General features: G+C 45.0%; 1 protein-coding gene and 1 long non-coding RNA gene across 2 annotated transcripts in view; both read left to right on the top strand.

The window, feature by feature from the left end:
• The first annotated feature begins 1,057 nt into the window (after positions 1–1,057).
• LOC309522580 lies at positions 1,058–2,652 on the top strand. The gene is made up of 3 exons (XR_014215139.1): positions 1,058–1,183; positions 1,489–1,760; positions 2,422–2,652. It is a non-coding gene; the product is annotated as an uncharacterized lncRNA (long non-coding RNA).
• A 1,530-nt stretch (positions 2,653–4,182) lies between these two features.
• CHD1L (chromodomain helicase DNA binding protein 1 like) overlaps positions 4,183–23,024 on the top strand; it is a 28,221-nt gene continuing 9,379 nt past the window's right edge. The window contains exons 1-17 of the mRNA XM_082205937.1: positions 4,183–4,615; positions 5,903–6,015; positions 6,122–6,225; positions 7,097–7,211; positions 7,809–7,840; positions 9,992–10,073; positions 12,558–12,720; positions 13,104–13,259; positions 15,115–15,207; positions 15,943–16,039; positions 16,527–16,600; positions 16,894–17,004; positions 18,171–18,285; positions 18,661–18,814; positions 19,577–19,751; positions 21,875–22,020; positions 22,634–22,797. Coding sequence (XP_082062063.1) covers positions 4,519–4,615; positions 5,903–6,015; positions 6,122–6,225; positions 7,097–7,211; positions 7,809–7,840; positions 9,992–10,073; positions 12,558–12,720; positions 13,104–13,259; positions 15,115–15,207; positions 15,943–16,039; positions 16,527–16,600; positions 16,894–17,004; positions 18,171–18,285; positions 18,661–18,814; positions 19,577–19,751; positions 21,875–22,020; positions 22,634–22,797 — 1,991 coding nt within the window. The 5' untranslated portion in view covers positions 4,183–4,518. The remainder of the gene's footprint in view (positions 4,616–5,902; positions 6,016–6,121; positions 6,226–7,096; positions 7,212–7,808; positions 7,841–9,991; positions 10,074–12,557; positions 12,721–13,103; positions 13,260–15,114; positions 15,208–15,942; positions 16,040–16,526; positions 16,601–16,893; positions 17,005–18,170; positions 18,286–18,660; positions 18,815–19,576; positions 19,752–21,874; positions 22,021–22,633; positions 22,798–23,024) is intronic.

Genomic DNA, 23,024 nt, shown 5'->3' with positions numbered 1-23,024 from the left:
GAACACGCGCCCAAGGCCTGGCCCCGCCCACAGCCCGACCTGGGATTGGCCCAAAGGCCGACCTATCGCCGCCGAGTTTACTGCTGCAGCGGCTGCTGGGCGCGTGCGTCGAGCGAGAGGGTACCTAGGGCGGCCATTTTGGACGAGGGCAAGGGGACTGGAAAGAGGGAACGGACCGGAAGGGGGCAGAAAGGGCAGAAGAGGCGCCACTGCCACCATTTTGGGGGAGGGCCTTCGACGGCGATAGGTCGGCCTTTGGGCCAATCCCAGGTCGGGCGGTGGGCGGGGCCAGCAGTTTCCCGCTTTTTCTCCTCCCAGCTGTTTCTCAGCTGCTTCTCCTCAGCGGTTTCCCGCGCCCTGGAGTTGCTGCAGCCAAGGGGAGCTTCCCGGCCCCAATTCCAATACTATACTGTCAAGGCTTAGGGGGGAAGAGGCCATGTCCCACTTGGGTGGGTGTGATTTATTAAAATAAAAACAATTTAACATTTCATGATGATGATAATAATAATAATTTATTACTATTTCCCAGCCACCAACAGAATATTTTAAAAAATGATAAAACATAATATACTACAAATTTCCCTAACCCTTTTATAGTAAGAAGAATTATAATAATAATGATAACAATTTAAAAACTAATGATAATCATAATTTATTGCCCTTCCCCAGCCACTGTGTGCTGCTCCCAACACAATATTAAAAACGCGACAAAACATAATAATTACAAACTTCCCTAAGCGTTTTCTAATAACAATAATAATAATAATATAAAAATTAATGATGATAATAATTTAATATTATTTCCCACCCACTGTGCGTGGCTCCCAACAGAATAGAGTATTAAAAACACGACAAAACTTACCAGCTTCCTTCCCTTAAACGGCGTGGGAAACACTGAGGAGAAAAAGCGCCAAGCGGCGGGCCCCGCCCACAACCCGACCTGTGATTGGCCAAAAACAACGAACAGGCCGACCTATTGCTCCCGAGATTTTTGTTGCTGCTGAGGCTGCTGTGCGCGTGCGTTGAGCAAGGGGGTCCTAGGGGGGCCATTTGGACGTGACTGGAAAGAGGGAAACGGACCGGAGGGGGGAAGAAAGGGCGGGAGACGCGCCACCGCCGCCATTTTAGTTGAGGGCAGTGGGACCTAGCCTGGCCCTTGGGTGGCGCTGGTCTCCCTCGTGAGGTGGGCGCCTCGTTGGGGGTCCCTGCGGAGAAGGAAGGCTGGAGGGGCCCCCCCAAATCCCCTCAGGTAGAAGTCCCAACAGTGCCTGAGAGGCCTGGTTTCTCTTTGTTATTATATTAAATTAAATTATGTTATATTATTATAATCATGTTGTTATTATATTATATATATTATATAATTATATCACATTATATATATGTATTATATTTTTTAAATCTTATAATTAAGGTTTCTCATTGTTATTATTATTATTATTAATGATAATCCTCATTATTAGCTTCTCCTTATTCTCCTCCTCCTCGCAGCGTTTCCCTGAGCGCTGCTTCCAAGCTCCCTCAGGAGCAGCCCAGGTAGACTGCCTCTGGCCCAGGAGGCTCTGCCAGAGCAGAAGAGGCACCTGGGAGGCCAGGAGAGCCCCACGTCTTTTGGGGTGCAGGGGCCAAAGTCCTGCTTTCTGCCTCTGCCCCTCCAGCCTTTGGACCGCCTCGCCCTGCCAGCTCGCAGGCAAGTTGGGGGCGAAGTCCTGCTGGGCGGATGGCACACCTGTGGGTGCTGTGGGGTGCCCTGCTGGGCTGGGGTGAGCCGGGGGGCAAAGGGAGACGGGGGCTGCAAATCCCGTCCCTCTCTCTCTTCTCTCTCTCAGTTTCCAAAGTCCTTGGAATTATTGCTCTGAGCAGCGGGTTGGAGTAAAGGTAAAGGTAAAGGTACCCCTGCCCGAACGGGCCAGTCTTGACAGACTCTGGGGTTTGTGCGCCCATCTCACATCTATAGGCCGGGGGCCAGCGCTGTCCGGAGACACTTCCGGGTCACGTGGCCAGCGTGACAAAGCTGCATCTGGCGAGCCAGCGCAGCACACGGAACGCCGTTTACCTTCCCGCTGGTAAGCGGTACCTATTTATCTACTTGCACCCGGGAGTGCTTTCGAACTGCTAGGTTGGCAGGCGCTGGGACCGAGCAGCGGGAGCGCACCCCGCCGCGGGGATTCGAACCGCCGACCTTTCGATCAGCAAGCCCTAGGCGCTGAGGCTTTTACCCACAGCGCCACCCGTGTCCCCTAGCGGGTTGGAGTAGACTCTCTCAATTCCCAAAGTCCTGGGAATTATAGCTCTGAGCTTCCTTGCAGTGGGTTGGACTAGATGACCCTTGAGACCCTTCCATCTCTCCCGTTCTAGGATGCTCCCGGTCTCCCTCACTCTTCCTCTCCTTTTAATGGCGCTTTCTACCTCCCCCCCCCCAAGCTGGGCCTCCATTTCCTAGCTGGGGCGCCTATGGGAACTCAAGCGCCAGCGCCTGCAACTTCGCCTGCAACCGCTGGGATTGCTCTGACGAGAGCCAGTGCACTAAGTTTTGGCGTTGCCAAAGGAATCGGGGAGACGTGCCTCGATTCCCCTCTTAGAGAGTGATTTAACCCATCTTAGCATCCCTCAAAGCACCCTGGGAACTGTAGTTTCCTATGGAAGGAGACTATTCTGCACAGCCTTTCCAAGGAAACTGGGAGTTATAGCTCTGAGAGGGTCTGCTTGGGAAACTGAACAAGCTACAGTTCCCACAATGTCCCCCAAAGCACCCTGGAAATGATTGCTTCCTCTGGGCATTGAGGGTTGCGATTCCCTAGACAGAACTACAGTTCCCAAGCCCATTTCTCTTCTTAGAGAACTCTGGGAACTGTAGCTCATGGGGGGAACAGGGGTATCCTAAGGGCACTTGGTGCCCAGAATGCTGGGAACTGTAGCTTGCTCAGGGCGCCTGATTCCTTCTCCTTCCAGGCTACCGGAATGGGCTGGCACCGCCGGGCGCCGCCTTGGCCTGCGACTTTGAAGGCACCACCTGCGGCTGGGAGGACGTCAGCACGTCTGCGTACAGGTGGCGCCCAGGGTGGGGCGGAGGCTGGGCACGCAGCGCTGACCCCCCCCTTCAACCACACGCTGGGCACCAACCAGGAGAAATGTGCTTCATTTGAAGGGAGGGGAAGCATTGCTTAGCGGTTAGAGCACCCCTTTGAACTGGCGCCCCCCCACCTCCTCTCAGGCTGGTACATGAGCACCTCAGAGCAGCGAGCCAAGCTGCCTGCCGCCCCCACCCGACTCCACTCCCCAACCCTGAGCCTCAACCTGTGAGCTCCGCGCCTGGTACAGCATGGCCGAGACAGGCGGTCGGAAATCCAACAGGTGCAGAGCCACCTACTCGGCCTTTTCCCCAGTGTGGTGGGGGAAATGCCACCTGGCACAGTTCTCATAATTCCATATCAATATCACATAATACGTTTCTAAACTGCAGGGTGTATCGTATCATATAATCATTATTTATTGATTTCCAGACTACTAAGCCACCTGGTAGGGTCGGCGTAAAGAAGTACCATCCTGACCATTCTTATCATGACATTTACTGATGCCCATTGGGGACAGGTAAAAACGAGAGCGGCTGAGACCAGATGGCAATCCGCAATCCTCGCCGGGGTCAGACTCGATGACCCTCGGGTCCCTCACCCCTCCGCCCTTCCCCTGCAGGAGTCAACAGGAGCTTCACATTGGAGCTGAGCAAACGGCGGCCACGTGGTCCCCCTGTGGCAAAGCTCCGCCTCGTCCTCTGGCGCCCCCTGCTGGCCTACACCGGAAGAGTCCACGGCGCTTTCCAGGAGGGTCTCGGGCTCCTCGCTCTGATTTTTGTGGTTCATGCTGTGCCCATGGCCATGATATTTGATCTGATAGTGACTTCAGGCTGATCCAGTGCAGAAATCATGAGGATCCGTGTTTTTTAACCATGTTTTTGCGCCATTGCGGCACCATGAAACAGTGGATGCGTGGTTTTTTTTTGGTTCTGCTTACAGACTAAAATGTGGTGTAGAGTATCATCGTGTTTTTATTTTGTTTCAATATAAAACTCATATGAATTCATGAGGATCCATGCTTCGGATCAATGTTTTTGTAGTGCTGCAGCGCGGCAAAGTGTTGGATCCACGTTTTTTATAGTCCAGTCTGTAGGCGTGCCTTCCAGGTGTAATTTGACACTGGATTTCTTGGAGTTATTTTTTTAAAAGTGGAGGATCCATGAGGATCCGTGCAGATCCGCCTTTAACCCAGACCCCGCACTTTCGCCTACCGCGTTGCAAAATGCAGTTCCTGGGTTATGTTGCGAATGCAGCAGCAGCAGCCAATCGCAAAGCGGGTTTCCTTCCGACGAGCCAATAGGCGCGAGCCTCTCTGTTGCTTTCCTTCCGGGAGCCGCTTTGCAAACAAGCTGGGTCCCGGGGCTCGTGCAGAGAAGGGGAGGCGGAGACTTGTGTGCCGCTTGAGGTTTTGTTGCAAGCGCGCAACCACCACCAGCAGCGGGCCGTGATGTCTCGCTTCTTCCAAAGTGTCTCCGCTAAGCGCACAGAGAGCCAAGGGGGACCAGGCGTGGAAGAGCAACACTTGAGGCAATGGGGGCTGGCAGGTGAGTGGGATCGTTGGCTTGGCTGCTCTGCACCAAGTTTCCCCTAAGTCAGAGCTTTTCAACCTTTTTGATTCCACGGCTCCCTAAAGCAGCTCCTGTGCGGCTCAAGAGTCCGGTTATGTCACCACCACCCTCAATTTGGGTATGCAGAAGATATTAAAATCAAATTTAAATAACCGCAGAAAGAGGAGGAAGGAAGTTTTGAAATGTCAAAATGTTTGTAAAATTAACGAAATGTATAAAATCAGTGAAATGTCTAAACTTGAAAAGTATAAATAAAAAAATTGAAAAAAAGTTATGTCACCCTTTGCCTGCAGAGCTGACAGCCTCTCACCCTTTTTCAAACACCCCTTCCTTGGGGAGTGCTCCCTTAGCCTCCTCCCCCCCCCCCCGGGTGTCCTCTGGGCAGCCGCTGCTGCTGCCCCTGGTCTCTCAGCTGACCCACCACCCCACCCCAAAGAGAGGTACCTCCCAGACTGAGGCTTTTAGCCAGGGCTGCTTCAATAAACAGATGCAAGTCTTTGGGGGAGAGAGACAGGAGAAGGCACCAGAGGAGGGAGGGAAGGAAGCAAAGAGGGACAGAGGCCAATGTTGCCCGCAGGCTCTAACCAGCATTCAAGGCACCATGGCACACTGGTTGAAAACCACTACCCTAAGTGAGCAAATTTTGTGGCTCCTAGGGGTGCGGCAAGAAAACTGCTAGCACGTTTGGAAAACTAAGCAGGGCCCAATATGCTTTCAAGATGGGGGGGGGGATGTGTTGAGAAGCCTGCATCACAGGGAGTTAGGATGGATGACCTGGGGGGGGGGTCCCTTCAAACTCTACAATTCTATGATTCTGCGGGATGCTGCACTTAAGTGGTTCAAATGTTTCCCAGCTCTGGCCAGATTGCACATGTCTGGAGGGGGGGGGAGTATTGTTCTGTCTTTTTATAGTGCAGAGCACCTCACAATCTTTGGAGCCCACTCCTAGGGGCTGAGGTCCCTTTAGCTCCCCGAATAAAATATTTACCCCTCCCCAAGTTGATGGGCAGTGCCATTCAAATGGTATGTGTGTGCCATGTCTTGTGATCGATTATGCGGGGCGGGGCTTGCCTTACTTGCCCCTCCCCAACATTTTATTCAAGTTGACGCCCCTACAGAGTTGTATAAAGCACATTTAAGCTTGAGGCATAATAGATATGCCAAGATAATTTATTTCTTCAAGATGCACAATCCATCCATTCTCCCAGTACCCAGATCTCTGGGTTAACCTTACCAGTATTATGCCATGTTCTCTCTTTTTAGGCATTCATCTACGCCCCTATCAGATGGAAGGAGCAAACTGGCTGACACGCTGCTATGGAACCTGGCAGGGCTGCATCCTGGGCGATGAAATGGGTCTTGGGAAGACTTGCCAGGTCTTTCATTCTCTCCTTCCGTTTAATCATTGTAGGAAAAGAGCGGTTATAAGCACTGCATTTCTGTGAATGACACCATGTATTTCCCCCCCCCCATGTATTCCAGGCTATTTCTCTGCTTGTTGTCTTAAGTGGGAAGCTTAATAAAAGGCCGTTTTTGATCCTTTGCCCTCTGTCTGTGTTAAACAACTGGAAGCAGGAACTAGAAAGGTAAACTTTGTAAATGTTCATAATCTTCTCAACGGTGGCACACTGTCAGTGGACTAGGCTAGCCCCCTAAATGTTCCTGGTAAATTAGAATATTAAAGCCTGGAGCCTCCTTCTCAAAACCTGGGAAACTTTTGCCCATCTTAGGGAGGGATGCACAGTTGCTGACCTGCATGATGTTGGCCTCCACATCACCCTTGCAAGCTGGCACCTCTGGCCCTAACAGGTCCCCTATGGAAAAATTCACCACATGCCCCTGCTTCTCAAAGCAATGAGGCCTACCAACATTAAACTTCATTGAAAAGTCCTGTAAGTCCCATGGTGAGTGCCTGCAGAAAGTCCATACATCAACCATGTAGCAAATAAACGGTTGTATTTCTCATTTTTTTCATCATCAAATTGAAATAGTAATTTTTTAAAAGGGCAACTTGCCCATGACAGCTCTATGCACTGGGAAGCAGTAGAATAAAATGTTGTTTGTTTATTTAACCCGCTCCTGCCTTTCCACCATCTCCCTTGATCCTGATATGTAGAGCTGCCCTCAAATGTGAACACTGGGCACCTTTATCATTCACAGTAGCCCACAAGATGTATAACAGATGCCATGTTCAAGCCTTCTGTTAGAATCATAGAATCCTAGAGTTGGAAGAGACCACAAGGGCCATCGAGTCCAACCCCCTGCCAAGCAGGAAACACCATCAGAGCACTCCTGACATATGGTTGTCAATTAGGACAAAGACCACATTGTGCATAGAGAAGACCCCATCTGAGACTGAAGGCTGTCGGGCTAGATAAATCAGCTTCATATGTTAATAGATTCTGATTAGAGCACTGTATTCCCTGTATTTCCTCAATATTATTATTATTATAACAGATTTTCTCCAAGTCTTTCCCTCGTGACGTATTCAGGAAACAAGGAAGAAAGAACTGAGCTACAGCAGGACTTCAAATCAAATCATGATTTCCACATTCTGCTGACTACGTATGAGGTACTTAGCATCGTCTAGGGGTACAGAACATACAAAGCACCTGTTTTTCTGTTAATATTTTGGAGGTCTGCATCAGGCCACCGCCTCTACGTCGTCCCTCTCCCACCTCTCCCACTTCTCTATGGTATTGCATTTGTCTTTGTTTGGGGTAGCTCCTCACTTAGATTAAATATCGATCTGCTGGAGCACTGAACTTTGTCCCCAGTGGATACTACACTCTTGTCTTCGATCAAAATCATAATGTGAGGAGAACTGGGAAGCCAGCCAGTGCCTCTACATAGCTCCATCCTTATTTTAGACACTTGTGATATATCAGTATATCGCAATGTTAAGCTGTTGATGTATCACAAAGTTGAGAATCGGATATCTTCCAGCCCTAGACAGCATCATATAGATGCTGCGTTTTGGGAAGCGGACATGAGATGCAAAAATGGAGCAGCACACTTCTGTCTGGAAGCTCTAGCAAGGGGTGAGGGAGAGCAGGATCCACTCTTTAATTCACTTGTTTCTTCTCCAGCTACAATATCTTTCTGAGCCTCCATTATTACAGTTCTGCAGCAGTTAAGTGACCGGCACCTTTCTTATGCTTGATTGCAGGTGTGCCTCAGAGACGCAGCATTTCTGAAACGGTGAGAACATTTCTACCGAGGGCAAAATAACTTCCCCATTACATATGGGGTTCAGAGATTGGTCACATTTCTCCTTGCACTAGCTTTTAGCGGCTGGGGTTAAAGGTTTGTCTCTGATGCTTTCTTAGTCTCTGTCTCAAACTGTGGTTTCTCTCCACAGAAAATTGCCCATCTCATTCTTATCAAGGGGGCAGAGGAGTCCCCTTTCAGAACATTCCTTCATCAGGAAAAAAATTGTCTACCATTTAATTCCCATGGAAGCACATCACTTGAATAGCCTGACTCTTTCAGTATAGGCAAGGTGTGACTTGGCCTACTGGCTATTAGGAAACATTCAAAGTTATTCGTACTTCATTAGCTCTCTCCTGTCCAAGCCCACAATTTCATTACAAATTAATCTTGTGTAAAACTCATGGGCCCAGATTGTGGGATTACTGGGCAAGTTAAATAACTGCCTAAGTCTGTGTGAAACTTTTCTATATGTTTAAGTTTCATGAGGCTTGTGCTTCCAAAGAACAGCACCTTTTTGTGTGGTACAGTGGTGCCCCGCAAGACGAACGCCTCGCAAGACGGAAAACCCGCTAGACGAAAGGGTTTTCCGTTTTGGAGGCGCTTCGCAAAACGAATTTCCCTATGGGCTTCCTTCGCTAGACGAAAGCCCATAGGGAAATCTCCGGGACAGCGGGGAAGCGCAGCGCGTCTTCCCCACTGTCCTCGGACCTCCTCCGAAGGCTGGCGGTGGGGCGGAAAGCCCCTCTCCCCGCGCCAGCCTTCGGATGGCTGTCCTGAAGACTTGCGGTGGGAGGAGGGTTTTCCTTCCCACCGCCAACATTCAGAATGCTGTTCTGAATGTTGGCGGTGGGGAGGAAAAACCCTCCTCCCACCGCACGCCCCGGGAACAGAGGAGAAGCGCTGCACCCCTTCCCCTCTGTTCCCGTACCTGTCCTGAAGGCTTGCGCTGGGGAGAAAAGCCCTTCTCCGCACCGCCAGCCTGGCAAGCAGTTTCCCTAGGAATGCATTAATTGATTTTCAATGCATTCCTATGGGAAACCGTGCTTCGCAAGACGAAAAACTCGCAAGAAGAAAAAACTTGCGGAACGAATTAATTTCGTCTTGCGAGGCACCACTGTACTTATTTGATTCAGCTAGGGAAGGAAAACCAGTAGCAGTTCTCACTGGAAGCAGAGTTTGGGAACATGTTGGCAACAGCAGCAGAAGCAAAAAAGACAGAAAGAGCAATTCTTTTGCTCCCCCACCAAATTTGCATTCTGATGCAAACGGTCTACTCTGTCAGGATTTAATTAATCTAAACCTTACATATAGGTTGATGCTGAAATGGAGGTGATGCCTAAAAGCCTTTTTTTCTCATAGAAAATGTATTTATTGGGGGGGGTGTCATTTTTTTAATTAAGCCTCCATGTGACTGTGTCTTTATCTAATGAGTTGTTTTCCTAATCAGTTAAGCAGAATTTTGCTGTAATTTTTCAAATAACAGGACTTTAATCTTTTAAAACCTCCAGCAATATTAGCTGCTGAATAATAACAGCAGCTAATATTTTGAGTACAAAGAGAAACAGATGTTCTGGAAACAGTAAGATGAGTTTGTTTGTTTTTCTTTTTAAAATTTCAGCAGATGTAGCACATCAGAAAATAAATGGCACTTTTAGGTTTCAAAATATTCTAATGTTTAAAAATTTAATAATTAAGTACATATGCCCTTGTAAATGGCAGGTGTCGGCTAATGGTTGTTTTTCACAAGATAGCACAATAGCACTCTTGTGAGGATAATCTCAATGTTTCCCTTCAGCCAGAGGAAATTAATTTTGAGTCGCTACTGCCCTTTCTGGTTTAACCTTCTGCTCTGTGTAGGCTTTTAAAACTCTGTTCAAAGTGCTCTTGAAAGAGTTCATATCTTAATCAGACTGACAGCTTTCTGTGCCTGCAAGCACTGGCATATGGATTTAAAAAAACCAGTTGATGCAATAGTGGAGTTCTTTTTTGTGTAAGTTTGTATGCGGAAATCTGGGCGGAAGAAGAAAGGAACCATAGTATGTAATATAACCCAGTAGCTCATGAGTAAGGAAACAGGACAAATGTCTTGCGTTGCCCCTGGTGGTTGTGGTTCCTCTAACTTCTCTTCCCCGTGTTCAGTTTCAGCTGGGCTTGCCTTGTTGTGGACGAAGCTCACAGACTGAAGAATCAGGATTCACTACTTCATAAAGTGCTCTCTGAGGTAAAGAAAACTACAGTCCTGGTCTTTGTAAAGAAGGAAAGCACATATGTCTTGTCACAGCCTTCTGACTTGAGCTCAGATAGATAAAGATCTTCTACAGTGAGTTTTTGTTTTGTTAGGTGGCTTGGCTTTTCCTCGGGCTCATGCAGACTCCCTGTTGCGCTGTGCTTTCCAGGCACATATAATCTGGGATTATAACTCAGTGTCTGAGCATTTTCCTCTTCTTTTGCCACTTTCTTCAGCTAAGCCCACATTTTACCACTGAATCAGAGCAAACAACAATTGGGTTTTCCTTGGATTGCCATTACTTGAGCGGTAAAACGTGGGTTTTCTGGGGGAGAGCACTAGGTCAAAACCACACCAACACCCCACTTAAACATGGAGCTTTAAATCCCAGACCTGAGCCTGGAAAGCATGGCACCACAGGAAGCCTGCATAAACTCCTTGTCTTTAACCAAATAATGATACATTCTAAAAGCAGAGAAAAGGTAAGGATTAGAAAATGTGCTTGAAAATGTTGACAGCATTAAGATAAATTCAACAGTGTAAATAAGTTTTGATGGATGTAATACAGTGGTGCCCCGCAAGACGAATGCCTCGCAAGACAAAAAACTCACTAGACGAAAGGGTTTTGCGTTTTTTGAGCTGCTTCGCAAGACGAATTTCCCTATGGGCTTGCTTTGCAAGACGAAAAACGAAAACGTCTTGCAAGTTTGTTTCCTTTTTCTTAACACCGTTAATACAGTTGCGACTTGACTTCGAGGAGCAACTCATAGAATGCGGTGTGGTAGCCTTTTTTGAGGTTTTTGAAGACTTTGGTGATTTTTGAAGCTTTTCCAAAACTTCTTTTGCAGCCATTTGGTAAGTTAAACTTCTAAAACTTTTTTGGGGGGTGTTGGATTTTGGGTTGGGGTGTTTGGAATTCAAGGACTTGGTGTTGGGGAGGGGTTTGCAAGAATCTGGAAGCTTGTGTGGTTTTTTTCTGCATTTTTATGATTTTCTGTGACCATTGGGCCACTCTGCTGTTTTTTTAAAAAAATTCTGGATTTGAATTTCTGTGTGGTGGGTGGCTAGGGGAACATCTGAGGAGGGGTTTGCAAGAATCTGGAAGTTTGTGTGTTTCCCCCCCCCCCTGCATTTTTATGATTTTCTGTGACCATTGGGCCACTCTGCTGTTTTTTTTAAAAAAAAATCTGGATTTGAATTTCTGTGTGGTGGGCGGCTGGGGGAACAGTTGAGGAGGGGGTTCTTCAGCAAGAAGCAAAGAGTGGAAGAGGAACCTTCTTCGAGTTGTCCCCCAGAGTCTTCGAAAATGTACTGTACACTTTGTTGATTTTTAAATGTTTTTCTGTCATGTTTAGAAACTTAATTTATTGTTCCTTCAATTTTTGAAATGCTCTTTACAGTATGTGTGACTTTAAAGAGCACTTAATAAACTCTTGTTGTACCAAATTTGGCTTTGTTTGGACTTTTTTTGACCATAGGAACGCATTAATTGAATTTCAATGCATTCCTATGGGATTTCGTGCTTCGCAAGACGAAAAATTCGCTAGACGAAAAAACTCGCAGAACGAATTAATTTCGTCTTGCGAGGCACCACTGTAATGGAATACTGAATAGTTTATGTAGTTTAGTTTATTTTATGTAAAATATGCAGGGATTTTTGTTACGCAGAATGAACCATGGAAAGAGAAGAAAGGAAGTCATTGGAATTTTAAGATTGTTTAAATGAATACTCTAAATTGTAAAACAGAAAATTTAATAAAAATTAAATGGATAGAGAAAATTAGCAAATGTAGCGAAGTAAAGCATGTCAAGACTAAAACTGCACACCGTCCTTGCCTTATTCCTAAAACTAACTCTAGTAAAAAGGCCTCAAATTTCTTCCAGAGGCATTCATAAGCGGACAAGTCTTGGTCTTTTTAAAATATTTTTTATTTGATTTTACAAATATAAAATTATAACAGTACCACTATACACATCAACAGTTAAAAGATTATCCAAATCTCTGGACTTCCCACCTTCCCCTCCATGGGTCCTATTGTCAAAACTTTTCTACTGCATCTTTTTCAGTAGTCCGTATATAATATAACTTCCATTAGATAATACCATTAGATAATACATAGTACTTGCCACATTACAAGCGTTATTGCAATCCTGTTAGTGTTTTCATCTGCTTACAGTGGTCTCCAAGATATTCCCATTCTTTGTTAAAGTTTGGTCTTCTTGGTTCCTGAGCTTTCTGGTCAGTTTTGCCATTTTGGCATAGTCCAACAGTTTAATTTGCCATTCTTCTCTGGTAGGGACTTTATCTTCTTTCCATCTCTGGGCTAATGACACCTGTGCAGCTGTCGTCGCTAGCAAATTCTCTGTTCAACCTGAGCAAGAAATGCAGTCGCAGGGGGAACCAAATCACGACGCTGCCTTACCTCCCTACCTTATCCCAGTCGTACCTGAACTGTACATATTCTGGATCTCTTTTAGTTTACAACGGACTTCAACCTCCTGCTGACGGGCACTCCCATTCAGAACAGCCTCCAAGAGTTATATGCCCTGCTTGCGTTCATTGAACCAGCTACATTCCCCAAGGAGCTGGTGGAAGAATTTGTTCACTATTATCATGGAATTGAAGAGGAAAGCAAAGTAGGCAAGTACAAATGTGATAACTGGATGTCGGCTATTACCTGCAGAATGTTGGCAACTGAGATGAAGGTTTTCTTTAAATGGGATTGTGTAGAGTCTGCATTTAGGCAAAAAGTCCTTTGGCTTTACAGCCAAGATTTCCATGGTATGCTATGGAGGACGAGAAAGCTTCTTCTCTTTGTTTTTTAAGAAATAAAAAATTAAAATATGTACTGAGTTGAGTCACATGGTAAAATTATGAGCATCAGGCAATAGATGCCTGTGGTACTCAAATATGTCACATAGCATTCAGCTTTATGGACATAGAAACCCGCCCCCTTCAGGTCTTCCTGCCCCCCACTTCATGTTTAAAATCTAGGGCTATATCTGTGTTTCTCTCCCGTATAGCCAAAGAACTGCACAGTCTCTTGCAGCCCTTCTTGCTCAGAAGAGTGAAGGCTGATGTGGCAGCCGAACTCCCCAAGAAAGAGGAGGTAGTTCTCTACCACGGGATGTCAGCCTTGCAGAGAAAGTTTTACAAGGCTGTTTTGATGAAAGACCTAGGTAATTGGGCAAGGGGAAAACTTTGGAATCGGAATGAAGTGAGCGTGGTGGTTTTATGGGCGCCTGGGAGGCAGAGACGTTGGGGGTCCATCTACACTTCCGCTGGCATTTTTTTTTTTATAAAATTTTTTATTGGTTTTACAAAGTTTTTTTTATAAGACAAACAAACACATAAAAAGACATACAAACACGTATAGTTTCATAACATTTTTTCATAAACCTCTTTTCCGGGACTCCCCCATACCCCCCCTTTCTGCATCCCGATGTCCATAATTTTTTAGCAACTTCTAAGTATTTCTTTCCAACCTCTGTCATCTTAATCTTTTCTTTGATCTAATCTTATATCACTGTAACCCTTTCCTTCTGAAAACCTCGACATTCTAGCATTCATCAAGTTTATAGTAGTCCTTGAGATAAATTTTAAATTTCTTCCATTCTTCTTCCGCCGTCTCTTTCCCCTGATCACGGATTCTGCCAGTCATCTCGGCCAGTGTCATATAGTCCATCACTTTCATCTGCCATTCTTCCAGAGTGGGTAGATCTTGTGTCTTCCAATACTTTGCGATAAGTATTCTTGCTGCTGTTGTAGCATACATAAAGAAAGTTCTGTCCTTCTTTGACACCAATTGGCCAACAATGCCCAAGAGGAAGGCCTCTGGTTTTTTACACTTCCGCTTGTCGTGTGCCTAAAAAGCTTGGGTCTGAGTGCTTTTCCTGTGATTTCCAGGGACGGATCTGAGCGGCTTTCCCTTTGTCTGCTTCTTTCTCTGGGAAAACCTGCTGAATCGTAGCAGTCCGCAGAGAACCCAACTGACATTTGCTCCAGTTCAGCAGTAAAACCAAGTTGCAGGGAACCAGGCAGAGGGCCTTCTCGGTACTGGCACCCGCCCTGTGGAACGCCCTCCCACCATATGTCAAAGAAAACAACAACTACCAGACTTTTAAAAGACATCTGAAGGCAGCCCTGTTTAGGAAAGCTTTTAATGTTTGATGTTACTGTATTTTAATATTTTGTTGGAAGCCTCCCAGAGTTGCTGGGGAAGCCCAGCCAGATGGGCGGGGTATAAATAATAAATTATTATTATATAAAGAGCAGATTTTTCCTGGGGAAAGTGGCAGGACAGGCAAAAGTATAGAAGAGCCCTCTGTTGCCATTTCATTACTGTGTTTACTATTTTTGTTAAATGTTACAAACAGCGAACATAACCACACAATGTTTTTTCAGTTACAAGTTACCGTACTTTTCTGTGTATTAGACTAGGGGTTTTTTTTACTCCAAAATAAAGTAAAAAATGGGAGGGTAGTGCAGAGGAGGGGGCGGGCGATTGGTTGCCTCCGCAAGCAGGATCTAGCAATTGGGTGAGTGAATGGTGTCTGCTGCAAGGGCTGCTTTAGATTGGCTGCTGCTTTGTCAGTCGGGTGGGTTATTTGTGGATGCGTAAAAGGCTGCTTTGGATTGGTGGCTGCTTTGTCAAATGGGCGGGTTATTAGTGGATGCTTTGGATTGGCTGCCGCTTTGGCAGTTTGGCTTGCATTGCTTGCGATGGTTAGTGTTTGCCAGTTGGGTGAGTGATCTTTCCCCGCCGCCACCCAAAAAATTGCTCATTTTCTTAAATTTGAGCCCCCCAAAATAGAGGTGTCTTATATATGGGGGCATCTTATAGACAGAAAAGTACGGTACTCCACTCTCAGCAAGCACCTAAGTGATTTAAATATTGAATTTGTGGAACGGCAGTAATCAAACTTCTGGCTTGAATGGAAAATAAACTCGCTAGTTAATCACTGCTTTAACTGACTGAATACAACATTTTTATTTATTTTTTAAAAAACACCCACACTTTGTTCTATATTTTAGATGCATTTGAAAATGAATCGGGGAAGAAAGCAAAGCTCCAGAATGTGTTAGTTCAACTCCGGAAATGTGTAGCTCATCCGTATCTGTTCAATGGTAAGAAGGACGCCCAGGACCATCGCTGCTGGTGCTGCTGTCGAAGCAGTTGGTTTGCTGTCTGTTCTGCACAACTGAGAAGGTTTGCCCATTGGTGCAGACCCAGCGTGCAACTTAAGGGCTGCTTCTCACCCTAGGACTTTCGTCTGTAATATATACAACTTGCAACTTGTAAGTTTCCTGCACATCCTTGTTATGGAGTGATGGAGGCATAAGAGGGAGTGGAGTTGCTGTGATTTACAGAACTCCCATCTTCCTTGCTGGATTGCCTAGCCAAGAAACTATCTCTATCATGTGAGTTTACCTGGGGATTCTGCTGCTGGCTTTAATATAGTGTATTTCAGTGATTTTTTTTATGTACTATAGTTTTCTTTGCTAGCTGTTTGTAGCGAAAAGCTATTTTTTGCATGCTGCACATCAACAGATGCAAAGTCTATTTATGCAGCTTAGTGATGGGGCAAGTGCAGTTTTTACCTCTCCTTACTGGGTTGTGGGGAACTGAGATGCTTCTGTGTGCCGAGATTACGCTATTCTAACGGTCCTATTGCAAAGGGCTTGATCAGGAAAAGACTTCCATTTCCCTCTAAAAGTATATTTAAGAGTGTTTGGGAACAGCAGGACAATTATTTGCTCTGCCTTGAAGTACATATTCAGATGCAATCCTTTTGTGGTTAGTAGTCTATAGTCTGCAGTGTTAACAGAGAAGTTTCTTGCTAAAATGTCTTTCCATTTCAGGTGTTGAACCAGAACCTTATATCATTGGGGATCATCTCATTGAAGCCAGTGGGAAGCTGAGCTTGTTGGATAAACTTCTGTCTTTCTTATATGTAGGGTATGTGTTTCACTACTGAACTTTTACTTTCCAGAAATCAGCAAAGGACCACCTTTACCTGCACAATTCACAGGTGTTGACAGCCTGCCTATAAAGTTATTCAGTTGGTAGGCATGAGAGACAGGGGCCATTTGGTGGTGGCCTCCAGAATTGTGGAATTCCTTCGCCTAGGAGGTGTGTACAGCCTCAGTGTTGCAAATCTTCAAGCAGGTTTTTAAAACCTGCTTTGAAACAAATTACAGTGTTTGGATTTTGTGTGGCTTGAGTGTGGCCTTCTGGTGTCACCTCTGCAATTGCAAATTGAGCAGTGAGGTTGGACTCTTCCTGCATTTCCACAATGGCAACCCAATCCCTCTTTTTGTTAACCTATTCTCAAATCAGAGCACATTAGGTTGCAGTCTAAATCTTCCTTGGTTGAGGCAAGCTTTGTTACACTACACAGAAAGCTGAGCTGAAGTCAGAGCCTTCCCTTCCTTTCTCATTCCAGTGGTCATCGTGTTTTGCTGTTTTCCCAAATGACACAGATGCTGGATATCCTGCAAGACTATATGGATTACAGAGGTAAATGCCTCTGTTTCTTGATGTGTCTGATCCTGATTCTGGGTATGGAGAAGGGCCGCAAAGAAAAGGTTAAAATGTATAACGCAGATGGGGCCTAAGATGTGTCTGTGTATCTTGAAAAACTAGTACAGGAAGGGGAGAGTAAAAGGGGACAGCAAAGAGAGGACTGTGGAGAAAGAAAATTGAGATGTGGATAGGGGACAGTGCAGGATAAAGATTCTAAAGGGCAACAAGCACAGAAGTTTTTTGAATGGCTGTGATTAATCCATTTAATTCTTCTTTTAACCGAAAAGGTTACAGCTACGAGCGCCTGGATGGATCTGTTCGAGGTGAAGAGAGGCACCTTGCCATTAAGAATTTTGGCCAGCAGCCCATTTTTGTCTTCCTCCTGAGCACGAGGGCAGGTAAGGCAAACATTACAAAAAGGCAGGATCCCTTTGCCGCCTTCCCAGATGGCGAATAGAGATGCACACAAAACGCCTTGAACTGAGTGCAACTTGGCTTATCCAAATAAGCCAAGGAGGTCAAGCAGAATTTTTTATGTAAATTCAAGTCCAGTTGTACTGGTTCTGTGCTAGACTTTAGCATTACGCCTGTTGTCAGAGCCAGTCTTCAATGCATCTGTTGTTTCCTTCCTACGCAAACACTTAATTTCATATTTTTTTTAAATCGTAGTCTCTAGCTCTTAAAGCACATATTGCAGCTCAACAAAGACTAGCAAGGTGAAATACAGTAAAATTCAAATTTACCCTGGTTCTCTCAGTATGGTGTAGTGGACCAGAGAAATTCAGATTCAAGTCCCAGCTGAACTGTGAAGCTCACTGGATGATTCTGGGTGTTTTCTCTGGTTAATCTACCACACAGGTTTTGAGAAGTTGAGCAAAAACTGAGGTGTAAGCTACACATGAGAGGAACACATCCATGACTCCACAGATGGGTCAGCTGCATTTATATGCAGCAAGGATGAGAGGGTCCATTGGGTCAGAAGGCTTTCGAAATGGTATTTTAATGTAATTCTATGTAACAATATGCTTATTTTAAAAAATTGTTTACCTTCCCTTTGGGGTTACATGGTTTATTCATCTAAATCAGTGTTTCCCAAACTTGGGTCACCATCTGTTGTTGGACTACAACTCCCATCACCCATGACCACTGGTCCTGCTAGCTAGGGATGGTGGGAGTTGTAGTCCAAAACCAGCTGGAGACCCAAGTTTGGGAAACACTGATCTAATTAAATGAAATGCAGATATACTTAATATCAGTGCTTTTTTCCTTTAAAAAATATGTGTAGGGGTACTCTCATTTTCCTTCTCATATTGAAATACTGCCCCTCAATGAGGCCAAACTTAGATTCACAAAATGTTAAATGGTATGTGTACCCCAGAAAAAAAGCACTGCTCAATATACTGTTTTATCAAAATACTGTTCCATGCAGTCAGTCAAATTAACTAACAGTTTCTCTCTCTAGTCACCATTTACTTTGGGGCTGTAAAGAGGGAAAACGTGTATTTCATTTGCAATGCTATTTCTGTTATGAAAACTCCAATGTCACCCTCCTTTATTTCCCAAGGTGGGGTTGGCATGAATCTTACGGCAGCAGACACAGTTGTTTTTGTTGACAGCGACTTTAACCCACAAAATGACCTACAAGCAGCAGCAAGAGCCCACAGAATCGGCCAGAACAAGTGAGGACAAATCTTTTCTGTGCTTTGCTTCTTCTCTCCCTAAGGATATGTTCCACCCATCCTGCTGCGTTACATTGATGCAGCTCTTCCCAGTAAAACTGCATCCAAGTCCCTGACCATACCCCCCCCCCCAAATACCTACAAAGACTCCTCCAGATCTGTGACTCTACGGGTTGCCACTCCAGCATAAAAGGCATCAGCTCACATACGCACCCTGCCTCCTGGAAAGTTTTGTGAATGATTTGTGAACGATTGCTGTTCCTGAAATTTCTTGTTGTGTTTTTTTGGTCTCCTTAATTATTGCATAGGTTGTGATCTAATGCGAACCATCATCTTTAAATGCTTTCCCCACCCCCCACCCCTGTGTTCTGCAAGGCCTGTAAAAATTATTCGTTTGATTGGGAGAGACACTGTGGAAGAAATAATCTACCGGCGAGCAGCATCAAAGCTCCAGCTAACCAGCACCATTATCGAAGGGGGTCAGTTTGCGCTTGGAACGCAGAAATCACAGGTGGAAGCAGATATCCAGGTAAAAGAGGGGCCTAATGTGTCTCTGAATAGCAATCTAAACTGCTGAGCAAAGCCAGCCCTACTTTTATTAAAAAGTTGTGGAATGCAACAAAGAGATTTAGCACTGCTTGTGTTGGATCGGGGAATCCAGGACAATTTCAGGCTGGAGAGGAAAGCTGTGGTTTTGTGCTGTTGTTTTTTAAATTTATGGAAAGGCTCAAATCATGTTGTATCATTAGCAGCTTACTGAAATCATAAACTTTCCTTTGTGAGGCTAATCCAGGTTGGAATTCAGTTTTTCTGTGAAATTCTGAAGTTCAGCCCAAACGCCTAGAAAACTAGAATCTATAGGAAGTAAATTCCCAGGAAATTCTCCCCTCCCTTATCCTCACTTTATTTTCACTTCCAGACCAACAAAGCCGTATGACACAATAAAGCACAGTTGTTTTATAAAAATGCCTTCCTTTGCTGTTGTAGGATTTCATCTTTGAACTCAAAGCAAAACAGCAAGGCAAAGGTGATGCAATCCTCAGCTTTATGTCTGAATCTGCTGCTTCTTTCATGATGATTGCTTTATCGCTATGAAAAAGGCTTCTGTTGTGTTGGCTCTCAAAGCAGTTCATACACAAGTATAATGGGAATTTGATCAACAGGATCTTCTTCACGCATGTACAAGCTCCTATATCTTCCTAATATACCGATAGGAGCAGCACTCTGGAAGCGTTAGAGAGGGTGATAGGGATGCCTTTTAGCCTCCATTTTTCTTTTCGTTTTTTGAAAGCTGAGCGAAGTCCTGAAATTTGGCTTGGACAAACTGTTGTCGTTGGGTGGAAGCACCATCTGTGATGTGGACCTGGGAAGTATCCTTGGGGAGACAAGAGAAGGATTATGGCTGATGGAAACTGTCCTGTCGACCGCAGAGGGAAATGTAGAAAATGAAGAGCAAAATGCAGAAAGTATGTTGATGGCTCCAACACAAATATATTGGGGTTTTTTTTTAGAGCTGTAGGGGTCAGAATTGGCCTCAGTTTGAAAACTGATATTTGTTTCTAAACCCTAGCCCTACTCGTTCACCCTTCTCGTTTTTTCCAAACAGCCAACCATTGGCCTCTGCTTAAGAAAGATAGTTCTGCCTGCTCCTCACTGCTTTCACTGTAAACTTTCCTTTCCAAAACTTCAGACTCAATAATAATAATAATAATAATAATAATAATAATAATAATAATAATAATAATTATTATTTATACCCCGCCCATCTGACTGGGCTTCCCCAGCCACTCTGGGCGGCTTCCAAAAGAATATTAAAATACACGAACTGAGAACGCAGAGAAGGGAGATGCGAGGAAGTCTTAAGATCATGAAAATACGATTGTCTAATAGCTGTATTTTATATCTATTTTTCATCTATTCTTTGTCTACCTTTCTTAATCTTACTCTGATTTTTCTGTGGTGATGGTATTTTATATGTTTGGTGGTTTGTTTGTTCTTTAAAGAAAATTGCAATAAATATTTTATAAACAAAAACAAAAGAATATTAAAATACATCCCCTTAGAACCTTGTTTCCGTTCAGAAGTTGGTTTGGAAGCAGAACTGTAGTAAATTAAGTGTGGGTTGTTCTGCCTTGGCTTTGATGAGAGGGTTAGAGACAATTAATAGAGGATAGAGCTGCCAAGATGTAGCTGAATGGGGCTTTCAAATCGAAAAGGCAGTAGACTTCTGGCGCAGATGGGGCGTACAAGTGCAAGAGAGGGCTGTTCCCTCCATGCCTTTCTTCTGAGTTTCCTTGGAGGCATCTGTCTGGCCATTCTTGGCTAGATTATGACATTTGCTTTGATCCAAGAAAGCTGGCCTTCTGTCAGTATTCATCCTTTGAAGTTTGCTTCACTGAAGTTGTGTTGCATCCAATAGCCAATGTGTTTTTACAGGAGACAGATCTGATGGGAGCAGCCATATTTGCTGATAACGGATCAGCCCATTCACATATAAAATAGGGTTTGTGAGTCTACTTTTTGCAGCAAAAGCTGTGCATGGGTGTGAAAGTGATACAAGGCAGCTCTGTAGCTTGAAGCGCCTTTATATCCCAGCAGTGTCTCTTCCAGTATTTGAGCTAGGTTGGGAGAAGGGTGTCTGAAGCTATAGGGGGAAAGGCAAGTTCAGCTTTACTCACCTTTAGTGGTGGTGCTGGGATATGGCCTATGCCTATGACATCCCAATGCAAACTAGGCAGATACGAGAATAAGCAAACATAGTTAATTGAAAAATAAGGTTTAGAGGAGATGCTGGGTATCGGAGTCCTAGTCTTCATTTGCTTAATTAGAATTCCTTTTTTAAATTTGGATTTATTAATTGGTCAAATAGAATATATCCTATTTTTTATCGGACCTTTGTGTGATAGGGAAGTTGATGAAACATCAGCTAAAATACCCCAACTGCAGAAAACAATCACCGTAGACTTAACTCATTGACCCTTTTGTAAAGAATTTCACAGTGGTTTTCTTTCTGAGTGGAACTATTGAACAGAATGGCAGTTACTTTATAATTTGATTTTGTATTTTGTCCAAAACCGTTCACTTAAGTTTCTCTAATGCAATTTTTTATAAATCGATCATTTATGTTGGTGTTAATCCACAATTTCTTTTAAGGGCATGGGTGGGAATTCTATAGCCAGGTAGTCTGATAGTAGGTACAGTGGTACCTTGGGATGTGAACGGGATCTGTTCCGGAGCCTCGTTCGCATCCCGAATGGAACATAAGACGCAACGGCTTGTCTGTGCATGTGCGGGTCACATTTCGCCGCTTCCACGCATGCGCATGAGGTCATTTTGAGCATCTGCGCGAGCGGCGAAACCCGGAAGTAATGCGCTCCGTTACTTCCGGGTTGCCATGGAGCGCAAGTCAAACGCACTCAACCTGAAACACATTTAACTCGAGGTATGACTATATTGTTGGAACTGTCAGAGCTCACTAAACAAAGGAGGCAACTTTTTATAAAGAGCATTGCGATGCTCAACCTTATCTTAAAACAAAAAAATCTGCTGTAATGTTGGTGGCTCATTTTGAGATGCTTGCTGTTTTAAGGCCACATGTACCTATATGAAGGCAAAGACTACTCAAAGGAACCTAGCCACGAAGACCAGAAGGCCTTCGATCTTCTGCTGGGTCTTCAGAAATGTCTTCTTGAAGATGGAGGTCAGGAAGGAAGAGCTCTCCGAAATAAAGCAAATGTAAGGACATTGCGAACATTTTGGGTGGGTGGCAATCCAGCTTCAGGCATGCTTGGAGGAGAAGGTAAAAAAAAAGGTAAAGGACCCCTGGGCAGTTAAGTCCAGTCAAAGGCAACTATGCGGTTGAAGTGCTCATCTCGCTTTCAGGCTGAGGGAGCCAGCACTTGTCCACAGACAGCTTTTCAGGTCATGTGGGCAGCATGACTAAACCGCTTCTGGCATAATGGAACACCACGACGGAAACCAGAGCGCATGGAAACGCCGTTCACTTTCACGCCACAGTAGTACCTATTTATCTACTTGCACTGGCATGCTTTCAAACTGCTAGGTTGGCAGGAGCTGGGACAGAGCAACAGGAATTTACTCGGTTGCAGGGATTCGAACTGCCAACCTTCCAGTTGGCAAGCCCAAGAAGTGCCACCGATTATCTGAATTCATATTTCAGTCTGGCTTCAGGGCCAATCGGGGCACTGAAACGGGCTTGGTCACGCTGGTTGAGAGTCCCTGGAAAACTGACTAAAGGGTGCCTTCCTGTGGTGGATGCAGGAGGACATGAAAGTAGCTTGAGATAGAAAAAACTGTTGCAGCCCATGAATATCTTTTCCTTTTCCAGGTTCTTGTCACGGGCATTCAGCCAGGACCCAGCAAGAAGCGGCGTAAATTGAGCCCAGAGGAACTGGCGGCTCGGCAGAAGAAGTGGCAGGAGGCAGCAGCAGAGAGGGCTAGGCTCAGGGAAGAGAAGAAGCAGAAGAAGGCGGAAGCTGAGCACCAGAAGAAGTAAGGTTGTCTCTGTTGCCAGTGATCTCACCGCAGCAGCACCAGCAGTCAAGATGCTTCACAGTTCTACTTGCTACTGCAGTTTTATTTTTTATTCAATTCCATGTACAAATTGCTTCCTATAAATAATCTCAAAGCAATTTAACAATTTAGGCGCGGGGGCGGGGGGGCAGATCTCATAGAAAAAGCAAATTCAAAGCCAGTGCAGATACAGACTGTGTGTAATG

This window comes from Podarcis vaucheri (assembly GCF_965113315.1).
Source record: "Podarcis vaucheri genome assembly, chromosome: 17".
NCBI lineage: Eukaryota > Metazoa > Chordata > Lepidosauria > Squamata > Lacertidae > Podarcis > Podarcis vaucheri.
Note: the sequence above shows the minus strand (reverse complement) of the source record. Positions and strands in the feature narration are given on the sequence as shown.